The sequence below is a fragment of the Mytilus galloprovincialis genome, chromosome 4 (assembly GCF_965363235.1).
Source record: "Mytilus galloprovincialis chromosome 4, xbMytGall1.hap1.1, whole genome shotgun sequence".
Classification (NCBI taxonomy): Eukaryota; Metazoa; Mollusca; class Bivalvia; order Mytilida; family Mytilidae; genus Mytilus; species Mytilus galloprovincialis.
Genome location: NC_134841.1, coordinates 57,243,286 through 57,259,777, shown reverse-complemented (window position 1 = coordinate 57,259,777; position 16,492 = coordinate 57,243,286). Strand labels below are relative to the sequence as shown.

Here is a 16,492-nt window from a genome sequence, read left to right as displayed (position 1 = left end):
CTAAGTATTAAATTGTTCAAATTATTATGGCATATTGTTATTCTAAACTATTTCCCAAAATTGATCGCCCTGAAGATCATAAAAAACATTTTATTAAAATAAATTATGTCAATAAAGGTTTTGATTTTGTAAATATTGCCGGTATATTTAACGACCATTCTGTTAAAGAACAAATTCCTGGATATTTTGACAATACTGAGCTACCACTTATTTGTTATATTTACAAGAAATCTACCCGGAAATTTGTGTTTAATTATAGTCAATTGTGTAAAGATGTTAATATCTGTGAAAATACACCTACTTCATGTAATTGTAGTACCTCCGAATATATTTATGGACCCATTTCCCATGTTATAACAGGAGATCTTAACATCGTTCAAGACCGAGAGTTCAAATCATTCCTCAGTAAAGGACCTAAATATCGTCCCCCGTCAATTATTAATTGGAATGAGTGTCGTAATATCATCCACGACTCACTCCATACTTACTGTATGAAATGGATATATGGGAAAAAGTTGACAAAAAATCTTTGGGCTCTTTTTTTAATTCTGTAATGAAGATAATAGTTGATATACGTATCCAACATTTTAAAGAACATTTTACTATTAACAATAACCACAATAAACCTATTTCTCGTATCAAACATAAACTAAAAGAACTAGCCAAGAAATTTGTTTTTGTCCCGGCCGATAAAGCTGCTAAAATGTTATTATTGTTTGACGTAAATTTTACATTGAGGTTCTGAAAAAAGAAATCACCAATTCACCAACATTCCAACTGACTCCATTTTCAGAAAATGATATCTGTAACAACCATAAACTATTAGCTACCGCTTTACAAGCAGAGCCAAATACAATGAAAGTCCCAACTATGTATTGGCTTCCAAAGCTACACAAAACATCTTACAAATACAGATTTATTTTGTCTTCAAGCCATTGTTCCACTACTAAATTGTCTATTCTTCTTACCAGCACACTTGGTACAATTAAAAACCTGATAATAAATTGTTCAAATAAGGCCTTCGAAAATAGTGGAATTAATTACTTTTGGAGTGTCAAGAACTTGCTGGAAGTACTTGATAAATTGCATGCTTATATTGGTGATTTTGAATCTGTTCAAAGTTTTGATTTTTATACCCTGTATACCACATTGCCTCACATTCTCATTAAGAAAAAATCCACACACCTAATTAAATGGGCATTTAAAAAATCAGAATGTGAATATATATGTTCAAACTCTGTTAGGTCATTTTTTAGTAGCAATAAGCAAAAAAACTATGTCCATTGGACATGCTTTGATACTATATATGCCCTTGAATTTTTACTAGATAACATTTTTGTTTGCTTTGGGGATTCCGTATATCGTCAGATTATCAGAATTCCAATGGGGACTAACTGTGCACCACTTATTCACTAATATTGCGGACCTGTTTTTGTATTGCTATGAGTTACAATTTATGACAAAAATAAGCAGACCCATCGAAACAACATCTGATAAACAAATTTAATAATACTTTTAGATATTTGGATGATATTTTGGCTCTCAATAATGACGACTTCAGTATGTATATTAAAGAAATTTATCCTGTTGAACTTACTTTAAATAAAGCTAATACTAACAATGACCACTGCCCTTTCCTCGATCTTGATATCTATATCACTAACGGAAAGCTGAATACTAAAATTTATGAGAAAAGAGATGATTTTTCATTTCCTATCGTTAATTATCCATTTTTAGATGGTGACGTTCCCTTGTCACCATCTTACGGTGTTTATATATCTCAACTTGTACGATTCACTCGTGTATGTAACAATGTTTTAGATTTTAACGAGAGAAATTTATGTATTACTGAAAAATTATTACACCAGGGTTTTCGATATCACAAACTAGTCAAAACATTTACTAAATTTTATCATCGGTATAAGGACATCATTCGTAAATATAGCTCAACATGCAGACTTCTTATACGTTCAGGTATTTCACATCCAATTTTTTATGGAAATATTCTTTATAAAGCACAAAGGTGTCAGTATTCACCTCAAAAACTAACAAAACCTTTGAATAGACTTATTAAGAAGGGATATAGTTACGATACTGTTGTCAGGTCATTAAAGATTGCATATTTTGGCGTTAATATTGATTTACTTATAGGGTCTTTGCATCTGAACTAAACACATTTATTCAAAAACCAGTTGTTGGCATGACACGGGTTATGTTCTTCTCATATATGTTATGATGGTATGATACTAAACCCCTAACGGGAAGGATTGTGCCTGATGTTCATATGATGAAATCATAATCTTTCAGTCAGTTTGATTGAAGTCGGGAGCTGGCATGTCAGTTAACTGCTAGTAGTCTGTTGTTATTTATGTATTATTGTCATTTTGTTTATTTTCTTTGGTTACATCTTCTGACATCAGACTCGGACTTCTCCTGAACTGAATTTTAATGTACTTATTGTTATGCGTTTACTTTTCTACATTGGCTAGAGGTATAGGGGGAGGGTTGAGATCTCACAAACATGTTTAACCCTGCCACATTTTAGCACCTGTCCCAAGTCAGGAGCCTCTGGCCTTTGTTAGTCTTGTATTATTTTAATTTTAGTTTCTTGTGTACAATTTGGAAATTAGTATGGCGTTCATTATCACTGAACTAGTATATATTTGTTTAGGGGCCATCTGAAGGACGCCTCCGGGTGCGGGAATTTCTCGCTACATTGAAGACCTGTTGGTGACCTTCTGCTGTTGTTTTTTTCTATGGTCGGGTTGTTGTCTCTTTGGCACATTCCCCATTTCCATTCTCAATTTTATAGAAGGCGAGACATTTCAGCGTGTGCACTCTTGTTTTTTGTTATATGTATACAAATATAAGTGATACATGTACCAATACAGTATTTGTTATGGTATGAAAGTGTAGTAATTAACATTTACTGTAACAATGTTAATTCACACAAATTAAGAAATAAACAAATGAATGAAAAATGTTGAACATGTATGATGAAATATAGTTTTAGAAATCGATCAGGCTAGATAGGCCTTATAATTTTTAATAACATAATTGAAGGACCATTTACACTCAGGACTGAGTCATCAGTATCCAGTACAGATGTATTCAAACAACTTAGCATCATATTGCTAGTAGCGGTCGAGTAGCATTGTCCTGCAATTTTTTTTTTTTTTTAAATTTGGTCAATGGACATATAATGTTTGGTTCAAATCGAAATAGAATGCTTTTATCTCCCTAATACTTACATTGTACATAGAGGTGATACCACTTTGACAAATCCTTGTACATGAGAGTTGTTTGTGAAATCTTTATTTCACAAAAAATGAGTTGCATAACAATGAACTGAGCTCAAAGCAAAGTACTTTAATAATACACTTTGACAAAGAGCTAAATCCAGTGATATACTTTGTACTACAGGTCCTTCATGAACATCCATCGACCAAAACCATATCTCAATAACATTCCATACTACATGGTTGGATTCAGAAGTCCTGAAAAAGACATGATTTTTTTTAATGTATTTTAAGTATATATGCACAGGTTAAAACTTTATTGGGGTATACTAATTCAGTATCTAGCAACTATCAGTTTGTTTCATGCACAAATTGATATAGGTTGAGTGCCCCTCTGTTGGAAATAAGAACAGGTCTCCTCCTAATTTTAGTCAACTGATGAAGAAACATTCAAAACTATAAAATGTTATCTAAGACTTGTCAGTGTCTGTTAACCATTGCCACTGAATCAGTGATATATGTACACATAATTGTCAGACTAAAATTTTAAAGTACATATATGACTAAAACTGACATTCGGTCTTAACTACATCTTCATTCCCCAAGTCATTTTCAACTCTGACTTCATGACAAAATAAGATTTTATATCTACAACCAATGAAAATCAAATATCACTCTAATAGGCTAGCATTGAAATCCAAGTTTTCTAAAATGGTAGCTAGGAGGAACCTAAAACTAAAAAAATTGAAACAATATATCTTAAATATTTCAAATGCATGTACATGTAATAATATAAATTCTCTAAAATTCACTATATTTTTCCTTTTTTTTTGTCTTCTGTTCGAGACTGTATATTGACCTCTAGGTGTCTTTCAATTACATTCAGTTTGATGTGGGTTGATGTTTGATTGTTGTACATGTTACAACCAGTTGCTCTACAGGGTGCAGCTTTATACGACAGCAGAGGTCATACCCTAAACAGTTGGGGCTAGTATGGACACTACATTCCAGCTTCGGTTTTGAAATAAGGGGATAAGGGGAAAATGTAACCTTTTCATCTTATAAAGGGGGGGGGGGGGATACATTACCATAGAATAAAAATTTTCTGAAAGATAATTCCATTTATTTTCAATAAATTATAAATATTGAAGTCTATCTCAGGCATCTAAGAACAGACTCAACATCATTTCTATACATGTATATATTAATATATTCCAAAATGTGGACAAACCTACATTAAACATTCTACTTAAATGACTTTAATTAGTGGAGGAGATCAAATTAAAAAGTTGCAATGGTTAAATACGCCAATGAATGGCTGAGTCTTTCCAGCTAAAATCTCATGTGTAGAATGTGATATACCATTTTTGGGTCTTTATACTGTCCTTTATATTTAGGTCATTTTGACACAACAAAATATAAAGAAAATGTAAACTTTCATCTGGAAATTGAGTTCTTTTTCTCAAAATAAACCCACTAAAACTGAACTTTAAATGCAAAAGACCCCTAAATGGCTAATTTAACAGATAATGCTTTAAGGAATAGTCCATGATTATACATGTTATTAAAGAATTCATGAAATTTACACAGATTCAGTTGAATGGACTAGAATGAGATAAGTTATATAGACATAAAGGTTTTTTCCAACAGTTGTGGTGTAAATTAAATCAGTTGTATTTTATGGTTGACATATTTATGTATATACATGTATGTAGATCTTTAGCTTTTCAACGCATTGATATTTTATAATATCGATTATCTATTTATTGTTCTATTGTTGGTATTTTTCAGCTTCCTAAAACAGTTTAAACACAACATGAATGCAAGCTTGATAGGGTGTCCTCACACATTTTGACGTGGCTGCAAAATTTTGGTTGACATATGTATCCTCTTCTCATTGGTTATTGTGCAATTAAGAATGCATTCTGGTGTCACAATTTCATTTGAAAAGGCATGCAAAGTACAAATTCATATGACATACAAAAACATGATCTGACCATATACATGTACATGTATGAGGGTAGTAATGGGGGTACCTTATTGACATATTCTTGCCAAATGAAGTTAAGTGTAATTTGTAGACATGACGATAAAATGTACACTTTTTTTCAGACGATAAAAAAATCAGCTGAATTTGACGAATCACGCTATTTGTTTTCCAAAAATAACAGTAATGATAATTATTTGAGACATGTGACAAATCACCTTAAGGATATCTTGACTAATCACAAGTAAATTTTAACCAATTTGAAACTAAAGGTATGCGAGAATGACCGTTTGATGCCTGACAGTAAAGGGCATTACCACCCTCATATATGTACATGTTATCAGCTTTTTTACATATAAGCCAGTGAGCTGCAATGAACTTAATGGCGAGTGAGTGCAGCTAATGAGCTAATGTGAATCAAATTGTGTCCTCAGTGGGGGATATTTTAAGGAATCTATACGAACCTGATTATCTGTTTATCGTTTTGTTAATACTGGCTTTTTCACCTCCCTAACTTGGCCTATGACATTTTTTTACAGACGAAAGCAAGCTTGATAACTACTCCTCACACACATGTATAGATAATTGGCTTTTCTACACATGAATATCATAAAATATTTGTCAGTAAACCGTAATGAAAATTTTTAGCAAGTGAGCCCAGCTAATGAGCTAAAATGAATCAAATTGTGTACTAAGTCAGAGTTGGTGATATTTTAAGGTGTTTTTACAAAGAAAACCTGCAAATCTCAATGGTGGATCCAGAACTTTTCATAAAGGGGTGGGGCCTCTGACTGACCAGAAGGTTGCCCACTCCTGTCATGCTTCGTTGATTTCCTATATAATCAACTAAAGGAGTAGGTTTAATAAGGCCCTTAAATGGGCCCTTTATTTAGCTTAAATATCCAATTGGGATTAACTGACCAATATCATTATAAATAATAGTTAATACATGAGTGACTAGATAGAAAATAAGTTTTTGTTGCATATTTACGTTCCCGCGTTTTATTCATGACATCACAAATAGCACTCATTTTGATTTTCCTCTAAAATACAATGAAAATGGGCAAATTTCCATTGAATATTTGGACAGGAAACAATTAGAGCGCATACGTCGACAAAAAAGATCTTTGACAATAATGTTTGTAATGACATTTTACATGTCTGACTTGAATATTTAGTTGTCGACAGCAGTGTGCTCTATGTTTCCTGATCTTAAATTTGTCTGAAATCCTGCCGATTTTGTAAAATTTCGCCAAAATCCCTTATTTTCACATAATTGGGATGTAAATATAAACATTTTTTATCTTGTAGCATTGAAATTTAAAATTTGGGCCATTTACTTCCCACCTCCTGGGTCTGTCTATGCATCTGTTTATCTTTTTGCGTAATAGTACTAATACTGGCTTTTCCCCCTCACTTACTTGGCCCTAGACAGATGCTCATCTGTTTATCGTTCTATAACTGGCTTTTTTAGACTAGAGATTTCATGCGTACAAACCTCACCTTAAACCCATGTACTATTGACCCTTTCAGAATCCGGGATGTCTTTTTTTAATTTTGGGATGTCTGAATTTGAAATTTTTTAAATTCAGGACTTTGGATTTCATGTTTTTAAGCCCAGGATTTCAGGATCAGGACCCCTCCGATCCCTCTTAAATAATGACTTATTCAGACTTGCCTTCTTATTCTATATAAAAAATCACAACTCAGAACAGGAGCAATGACACTATGTCTAATTTACTTCGACTACTGATCAGCTGCAAACCTAAAAACAGACACAAAAAAAAACATAAAATAGTGATTGGAAGATTGATTACACTTTGAATGTATAATTCAGACACTTGTTACATGAGGATCTGGTTTGTTTACAAATAATAATGTCACGTGAAGGTGCACTGACGTCACAATTTGCAGTTTTAGAAGAAATTTATAGTCCATCAAATAGATTAGATTTTTCCTTTTGACACGAATAGGTCGGGTTGACATTTCTGTCATCGGGGATAATATTGAGATAAATGGGATTAAACTGACCGTCAAAATTGTCTAGAGAAGCACATCTCTAGAACCTTATAATTAATAAGCCAATTACTTACCAAAATTACTCTATATTAATAAACCCTATGTAAATGAAACGATAGATAATTTTGATGATGGCTATGAAGCTGGTTAAATTGGCGCTAAAATATTCTTACTCCTATTGCTTTACGTAACATAATTTGTATAGAATTAAATTTGACTAAAGTTCAGCATAAAAATACGTGAATATGCAGAAGCATGACAATATATATTACTGATAAAGTGTGTATATATTTCTGTAAACGAAGTTGCCTGTATACTTCACTAAGGATTACATTTGAGCGCAAGGAGATCTATATTTGTGAATTGGTTTATTAACCCCTTTGAACCCCGGGTTGAAGTTCAAGATGTTAACATATTAACGGATATTTTTAGCGTTGCTTTTACCATTGAGGCCATCTATTTTTATTGCGGGGTTTCACATATTTAAATCGGAATTATAGAAAAATGGAATGTTGTTAGCAGAATCAAAATAGAAAATGATGAACACTTGATTAGTTTCAGCAATACATGAATTGGATTGAGGGTCTGTGTATTCACATTATTTGTAAAGCTGTCCTTATTCCTGTGTGCTTTACATCAAGGCTTGCTATGCTTTACATCGACACCACAGTGCTTCAACCAATCAGGGAATGTTTATTTGGGGCATTCGACCTATATTTACTCAGATTTTGGCACATTTTAATCGAAATTATAGAAAAATGGAATATTGTTAGTACATATAAAATAGAAAAAGATGAATACTTTAAACTAAAGATGATTTGGATGGAGTTCTGTGTATTCACATTATTTGTACAACTCTCCTTACTGATGCCATATTTTGGAATTTCTGTGACCTAAATGGTTTGCGAATATTAATATTTTTATAATATAGTATAGTAAAAAGCTACAGTATTAGTTAAATGTCAATGTTAACAGACTGTTGAAGGTATGACTTCCTGAAAAAGTATCTGGTATCTATTAGGTCAACCAAATCTGATTTAAAAATTGATCTTGATTCCTAATTTTACCTTTTCTAAACAAAGATCTATACCTTATGTCATATAACTCAAAGAAAGAAAATGTTAACTGTTAAAATCATGTAATATTCCTTGTTTTATTTAGGGCAAAGATGCTGGTCGGATGATAGAGAAACCCATCACCAAGTGTGACAGTGGCACACAGACAGATACACATTTCATGGAGACAAATATTGTCAAATCTTATGAATGGAATGAATGGGAGCTTCGACGGAAAGCAATTAAACTGGTGAGGACAAAATCATAAGCATAAAACAGTACAAATTCTAAATATAACAATATTTTCATTGTCCTATGATCTTCAAATAATTTACACAAGAAAAAAGAATATGTAAGGCAAAGTTCAGTGAGACAGTAGAACACCAAGCACACCAACCAAACACTAGAGGTTCCATACAGTCTTTCCCCAAATGAACTCTAGTAGTTTTTGGTACATTTTATGTTGGTTTTAGCTGAAATACAACATGCTATAATTTTATATATCAAAGATTGGGTACATATGTACATTTGTGTCAACAGTGTTACAGGGTATCCTTCGTTACAATGACAACCAAACCGCACAATAAAACCCAAAAAGGACATTACAATATACACCAAAAATGTTATTATCATTTTGGTTTGTTTAATTTCAGGCTAACTTAAGAACAAGAATTACCCACTCTGTACAAACCAATCTGAGTAATATGAGAAGAGACACAGCCATTCAAGTCTGGCCTCCAAAGTATGTATATATATGCAAACATAAGAATAAAAATGCTTCTTTCTTAGTTTTTAGCCAATATTTTATCATTAAAAAATCTGATAGTGGTAAGTAAAATTCACAGTATTGAAGTCTAATAAACAAGTAAAAATATTATTTAAATGTTAATAAACCACAAAATGTTTTTGACAAAGCTATGCAAATGCAAACTTTTGCAATGTAATATTATTACCCTTTCGATTTTAAAAAGCTTGTCTATTTCTTGATTTTGGAACATATATTGCTAAATTGTAGCAAAAAGGTTTTCTATTGAAGTCAGAGAAAAAAGAGAAAAATAATACCTTACTATAATGATAATACGAGTTTATAAAAAAAAAATTAATTTATAAATTTGAGAACCCTTTCCAAAAGAAAAAGGTAGTAGTAGATTTCTTTTAAATATTGAGTCAAAGTATTTCATTCATTCAGTACATTTGATTTTGTTTCATTTTTGGGATAAATTATCATTGACAACATTCCTCTTTTTCTTCTTTCAGAGATCATACAACACAGACCAAGACAGATTCCTACACAAATGTACCTCAGCCTACAGTATTCCTGGCAGGTTTACGAGGTGGTGGTATGACGGTGCCTACAGACATGACCAAAGTAGATCTTACAATTGATGTAGATCAGACGTGATTGGAACTGATTAAACTATTTGAATTTGACAATTTTAAATTTTGTAATAATGATTTAAACCAAACTGTGATAGAATAATAATACTTAAAAGAAATTAACTCTTTTTTCTTTTCACATAATATTGCCAAAACTTATTTTGCATTTGTCCATCTATCCATGTATGAAGGTGTCATAGAATGCACCTTTATATTTATATCCAATATACACCATGTATGAAGGTTTCATAGAATGCACCTTTATATTTATATCCAATATACACCATGTATGAAGGTTTCATAGAATGCACCTTTATATTTATATCCAATGTACAAAGTGTATAAAGGTGTCATAGAATGCACCTTTATATTTAAAAATGTATATCCAATATACACCATGTATGAAGGTTTCATAGAATGCACCTTTATATTTATATCCAATGTACAAAATGTATAAAGGTGTCATAGAATGCATCTTTATATTTATATCCAATGTACACCATGTATAAAGGTGTTATAGAAGTCACCTTTATATTTATATCCAATGTACACCATGTATGAAGGTGTCATAGAAAGCACTTATATCTTTATATCCAATGTACACCATATATAAGGGTGTCATAGAATGCACCCTTATATTTATATCCAATGTACATCATGTATGAAGGTGTCATAGAATGCACCTTTATATTTATATCCAATGAACACCATGTATAAAGGTGTCATAAAATGCACCTCTATATATTTATGTCCAATGTACACCATGTATAAAGGTGTGATAGAATGCACCTTTATATTTATATCCAATGTACATCATGTATAAAGGTGTCATAGAATGCACCTTTATATTTATATCCAATGTACAAAATGTATAAAGATGTCATAGAATGCATCTTTATATTTATATCCAATGTACACCATGTATAAAGGTGTCATAGAAGGCACCTTTATATTTATATCCAATGTACACCATGTATGAGGTTGTCATAGAATCACCTTTATATTTATATCCAAAGTACATCATGTATGAAGGTGTCATAGAAAGCATCTTTATATTTATATTCAATCTTTTAGGCATGATAGGAAGGCTAAGAAAATAATAATAAATTTTCTGATCAATTTCAGAAAAATGAATGAGGCTTAGAAAAGTTGAAAGGGCTAGGTTTACCATTTCTTCTATAGTTTCTTTTCAAATATGAAAAAAAATTAAAAAATTCTGACATTGACCTTATATTGTTGTTTTACATATATGTATATTTGTACAAACGAGCCAAGTTTGTATTCTGTTGTCTTATATTGTTATTCTTTTCTGTAGTCTCATATTTATTTTTCTCAGTGTAATGTTGTATATTTATTGAGTCTCATAAAGTGGAATATTGTTTCTGTACTTTAAGTATGATGTTGTATTATTTGTATAGTTGTTGGAGTGAGTGGTTTGCCAATACTCCTTGTCTATGCCTCTAATGTCAGTGATCAAAACACTTACTCAAAGTGATACTCTCATAATAGAGCAAATCTCAATTAAGTCTAGATCTCATCCTTGTAATTGAGCAAATACCAGCTCCGAAAAACAATACCAAATGTAACATAAGGGATATCTGTGTGTAAACCAAAAACATGGTTTTAGCAAATCATACTGGCTTAAAGCAGAAAGATATATTAGAATGAATAATAATTTTATTATAAAAAACAATTAATTAATCTGGTTTTGGCCATAGGGAAACACTCAGCATACAAGACAATTTTGAGTTCCTGCCTGAGCAAGTCAGCTTGCAGCCTCCAGTGTGAGGAAGAACCTGCCTGCCCGACAATACGCCAGCCGGGAATGTGAAGCGAGGGTTCTCCACTTAGGTGATGAGACTAGGCGTCTCATCTGCAGCCGGTGTGTGCAAGGTCTGCATGGGGATAGCCCATGTGCTAGTAGAGTAGCAGGGGTCTATCAAACTGGCGCTGGAATAAATTTGATAAAATTTTCCCCCAAAATGCTTGGGGATGAATGAAATTTTAGAAATAACCAGTGATAAAATTCCATCAAGGAATTGAAATTAATAAAATAAAATATATATCACTAGTAAAAACTGAGATGTTTCCCTTGTCAGGACACATTATTGAAGGTGTTAGGAAGGTGGATGGTGGGCGGTAAATTAAATAATAGCACTGTAAAACTATATCAACTAGTCAAGCCTGCTATGAACCAAGAAAGTGATTATACAAAGACCATGCATATGGCTTCACACACAGATAGGGTACACCAATTAACAGTTGGAGGAGTCTGGCCTCACTGACCTTTAGATAATATACTAATTGTTGTGTAATTAATTTTTATAAGATCTGGTATCATAATCTGCATTTCCTCACCAACAGTGATTGTTTATGACATGTATCTGATTAAGAAAAGATTAAAGTGTGCCTCCTAGTGAGATTCCAGTTGTAACTACAAAGTGTCAAATGCCAGGGATTTAACCTCAAGATATACCAAGTGGTATGTGTATGTTAATTAAATGTATCCATAATGTCAGCATCTTTATTATCACATTAATTATTAAGTGTAAGCTGGAAAGTCTGTTTGTATAAACAGTACTTATATTATTATATATAAGTACCATAATAGTATAGTCATAGTAGATAAATGGATAATGAGATCATACATAAGCAACCAATGTAAACTGTACATTTTGTCATTTATTACCTCCTTTACTGGTCCTGGCATACAATTAAAGGTTCTTATACATAAAAAGATGGTTCTAGTCAAGTTGAATGTAGTACTTGAAAACATAACAGAGGTAACTTTACAATGAATAGCATAGTAGTTATCTCAATGTAATAATTTGAGTGTATCTGCATATTTGACCAAATGATTATCAAGTAATGTTTTGATGACTTTGGGAAAGACTTTTGCTGAAATATTGAAATGTTTTCCTAAATGACGATTCTTCAGACGTAGTTGAGCACCAGTTGTTTTCAATATTGTTCATGGCTGTTAAAACCACCTGCATTTGTGGAAGGATCCACATATTCAGTACTGAATAGATGGAATCTTATAGTACAGTCACTTTAGATAAATGAATAATTGGAACATACATATCACTTTTTTTTCTAAGTCCCAAGTGGTGAACGACGACAAGAAGCAAGAGAGAGCCACGGCTACCTAATTGGAACATACATAAAAACGACATTGCCCACAACAAAGTTGTCGGTGCCATATAGTTTTACCCTATTCCGAAATTCCTAAATTCCGTAATTATGAATTCCGTAATTCCAAAATTCCGTCATTTCGTCATTCCGCAACAAACCATTATATGGATTGTACAAATGTATTTCTAAACACCTTCAGATGTTGGGCTGATTTTTTGTATGTGAGTTAACCATGATGTGTTACAGATCAAGTTGAAGTTTCTTTCCATCTGCTAATTTTTGTCGAAATTACGGCTTTGGACTTTGATAAATTGTTGAAAATCACATTTATACAGACTTTTTTTCTAAATGCCTTCAGATGTTGGGCTGATTTTTGGTATGTGAAATTTCTGATCAAGTTTAAGTTTTGTTCCGCTCCACTAATTTTTGCCACAATTATGGGCTTTGGACTTTGATAAATTGTTGAAAATCACAGTTATACAGACTTTTTTTCTATACGCCTCCAGATTTTGAGATGACTTTAGATATGTGAGACTACCATAATGTTTGTGTCCACATGTGTTATTTAAATTGCAGATTTTTCAACTTTTTGGGACAGGGCCATTCGTGTCGCTTTGACACATCTAGTTTAACTATCTGTATGTACAGCTTATTTCAAATATTTTGGCCACGAGCATCACTGAAGAGACATGAATTGTCGAAATGCGCATCTGGTGCAAGAAAATTGGTACCGTTAATTTTATTACTACCACTGGGTCGATGCCTCTGCTGGTGGACTATTAGTCCCCGAGGGTATCACCAGCCCAGTAGCCAGTACTTCGGTACTGGCATGAAAATACGGATTTTTTTGTGTTATTAAAATTTGCTGTTACAAAATGATAGAAATTATTATAAATTAAGGAATGTATCTCCCTCATGCAAAGCTCTGATTCCTTTCACGGATTTGGCTATACTTTTTGGACCTTTTGGATTATAGCTCTTCATCTTTTATATAAGATTTGGATTTCAAATATTTTGGCCACGAGCATCACTGAAGAGACATGTATTGTCGAAATGCGCATCTGGTGCAAGAAAATTGGTACCGTTAATTTTATTATTCGTATATCGTTGTCATACACATATGTTGCAGTTGCCTGTTTAATTGCATCACCAAAATGATCATTGACCAGTTTGGTTTTTCATGTTTATGGCCCTGCAACAAAGTTGTCGGTGCCATATAGTTTTACCCTTGTCTGAAAGTCCAAAATTCCGTCATTCCGAAACAAACCATCATACGCAGTTTTTTTCTAAACTTCTTCAGATATTGGACTGATTTTTGGTATGTGAGTTAAGCATGATGAGTTCCAGATCAAGTTTAAATTTTGTTCTTCTCTGCTAATTTTTGCTAAAATTACGGGCTTTGGACTTTCATAAATTGTTGAAAATCACAGTTATACGGACTTTTTTTCTAAACGCCTTCAGATATTGGGCTGATTTTTAGTATGTGAGATAACCATGATGAGATACAGATCAAGTGGTGGTTTCGTTCTGCTCCGCTAATGTTTGCCGAAATTACGGGCTTTGAACTTTGATAAATTGTTGAAAATCATAGTTATACAGAATTTTTTTCTAAATGCTTTCAGATATTGGGCTGATTTTTGGTATATGAGTTACTCATGAGAAGTTACAGATCAAGTTTAAGTTTTGTTCTGATCCATTAATTTTTGCCAAAATTAAGGGTTTACAACTTTGAAAATTGTTGAAAATCACAGTTATACAGACATTTTGAGCTGAGTTTTGTTAACAGTTAATTTATAATTATGAACATATCAATGTGAGACTACCATCATGTTTGTGTCCACATGTGTTATTGAAATTGCAGATTTTTCAACTGTTTGAGACGGGGCCATTCGTGTCTCTTTGACACATCTCGTATTATTTAAAATCCACTTGATCTGAACAATAATAATAAAATAATATAAATAAATAAGCTTTATTTAGAGTCGGCATGGTATATAAAACATAGACAAACTTTGGTAGATAGTTGTAAATGCCTTGAAAATGGAACGCCAAGCATCATATTACTGCAATTTTGTTTAGACTACCACTATGTCCTCTTCATAAAGGAGCTATTCTACATTTCTGCAAGATGGGTACTGCAGTTTCGATTTTTTATAATTTCTTACAGATATGAAAAGCTACAGCAGGTTTCAAAGCACTTTGAATACGACAACTACGTGTAACTGAGGAAACATGATTAAAAAAATCATGAAAAATAGACAAATGTTAAAAAGATTTAAACAAAATATATTGTATCCACAATGCATAGAAATCTAGCTATTGACAGCATTTTTTTTATGAGTTTTATGAATGCTGAATACTAATATATATATATGCATTTCAGTCTGCAAAAGTGATGCAGACGCAAAAGAAACAAGTGTTGTGTTCATTTCATGTCTGCAGTGGCAGCATCTTTCTAGTGCTAGACTCAGAAGAAAATTTTAAAAAAAAAGCAATGCACTGGTTTTGTAACGCTCGCCAAGCAGTTTGAAGTTGTTTGGTGTTACTTTTTATTTCAAAACTAAAATAATATTTTTATTTAAAGTTTTAATCAGAATGTCGATATTTTTTATGGGTTTGTATGCTTTTCTTATGTGTATATATTATATGCTCTTCATTTAAGAAATATATTTTAGTCTTCCTATCAAAGAAAAAAGTACTACAATCAATTTAAATGTTAACGCTTTATTTTAGCTTTCATATTAAAGAAAAAAGTACTAGTTTCAATTTTACATTTACGCTTTTCTTTTAAAGGGGCACTAGCTGTCAAATTCATATTCACCAATTTTAATAAAATTCTCATATTTGATTTATAACGATGTAAAACATTTATCCAAACTATTATAAGTCTAAAATAAACAATAAACAGGGCACTGGCATGAAAATACGTAGCTTCATTTCGTGTGTATTTTTGTCTACATGCCATCTAATTAATTATCGAGTTGACATCTAATGTCATCCAATGACCAGATAAGCGATTTAAACATAAATATAGATATAAATAGATTAAGCAAACTCGTGCTGTTGGATTATTCTAGGTCTATTTAATTCCATATTCTAGATGAAAAATAAATGTTTACAATCGTTTTTACCTGAATAAGAATGATTTTTAGGGATTGAATGATTTGCCTTTGTTTCACTTTCAATGTTGACATTCTTATCTTTTAAATAACTATAAAATACACAATTCACGTGTTATCCATCTCAAATTAAGGGGTTAAATTGAAGTTCACATCAATACTGATTCAATTAGGGTGAATTATAAACGTATTTACACTTTTGGTATTTAGCTGAATCTTGCCTCCAAATGACCTTAGATCTACTCCGAATCACTTTTTGACTTCAAGCAACGATCACTTTTAAATTGTGACGTCAAATATTTTAAATTATGATGTCAAAGTTTACAGGAACCTGTGTGATTTTAAGTAATGGCGGACAAATTTGCATACAAGTTTAAATACGTCTATTCACTTGCAAGTGAATAATTCATAATCAATGTTATTTTGCTTATTTTGACAAAATTGAACCATACTGGCTGCTAAAAGCAAATTATTATTTCACTATTTGCATTTCATTAATGATTGAGCAAAAAAAATAATATATTTGATTTTTTAAATATCTCGTAGCTATAGTGCCCTTTT

The 16,492-nt window shown here is 32.1% G+C and overlaps 1 protein-coding gene across 1 annotated transcript in view; it reads left to right on the top strand.

The window, feature by feature from the left end:
- LOC143072512 (cilia- and flagella-associated protein 206-like) overlaps positions 1-9,796 on the top strand; it is a 35,398-nt gene extending 25,602 nt beyond the window's left edge. The window contains exons 14-16 of the mRNA XM_076247458.1: positions 8,407-8,550; positions 8,954-9,042; positions 9,558-9,796. Of these exons, the coding sequence (XP_076103573.1) occupies positions 8,407-8,550; positions 8,954-9,042; positions 9,558-9,702 (378 nt within the window). The 3' untranslated portion in view covers positions 9,703-9,796. The remainder of the gene's footprint in view (positions 1-8,406; positions 8,551-8,953; positions 9,043-9,557) is intronic.
- Positions 9,797-16,492: the final 6,696 nt, after the last annotated feature.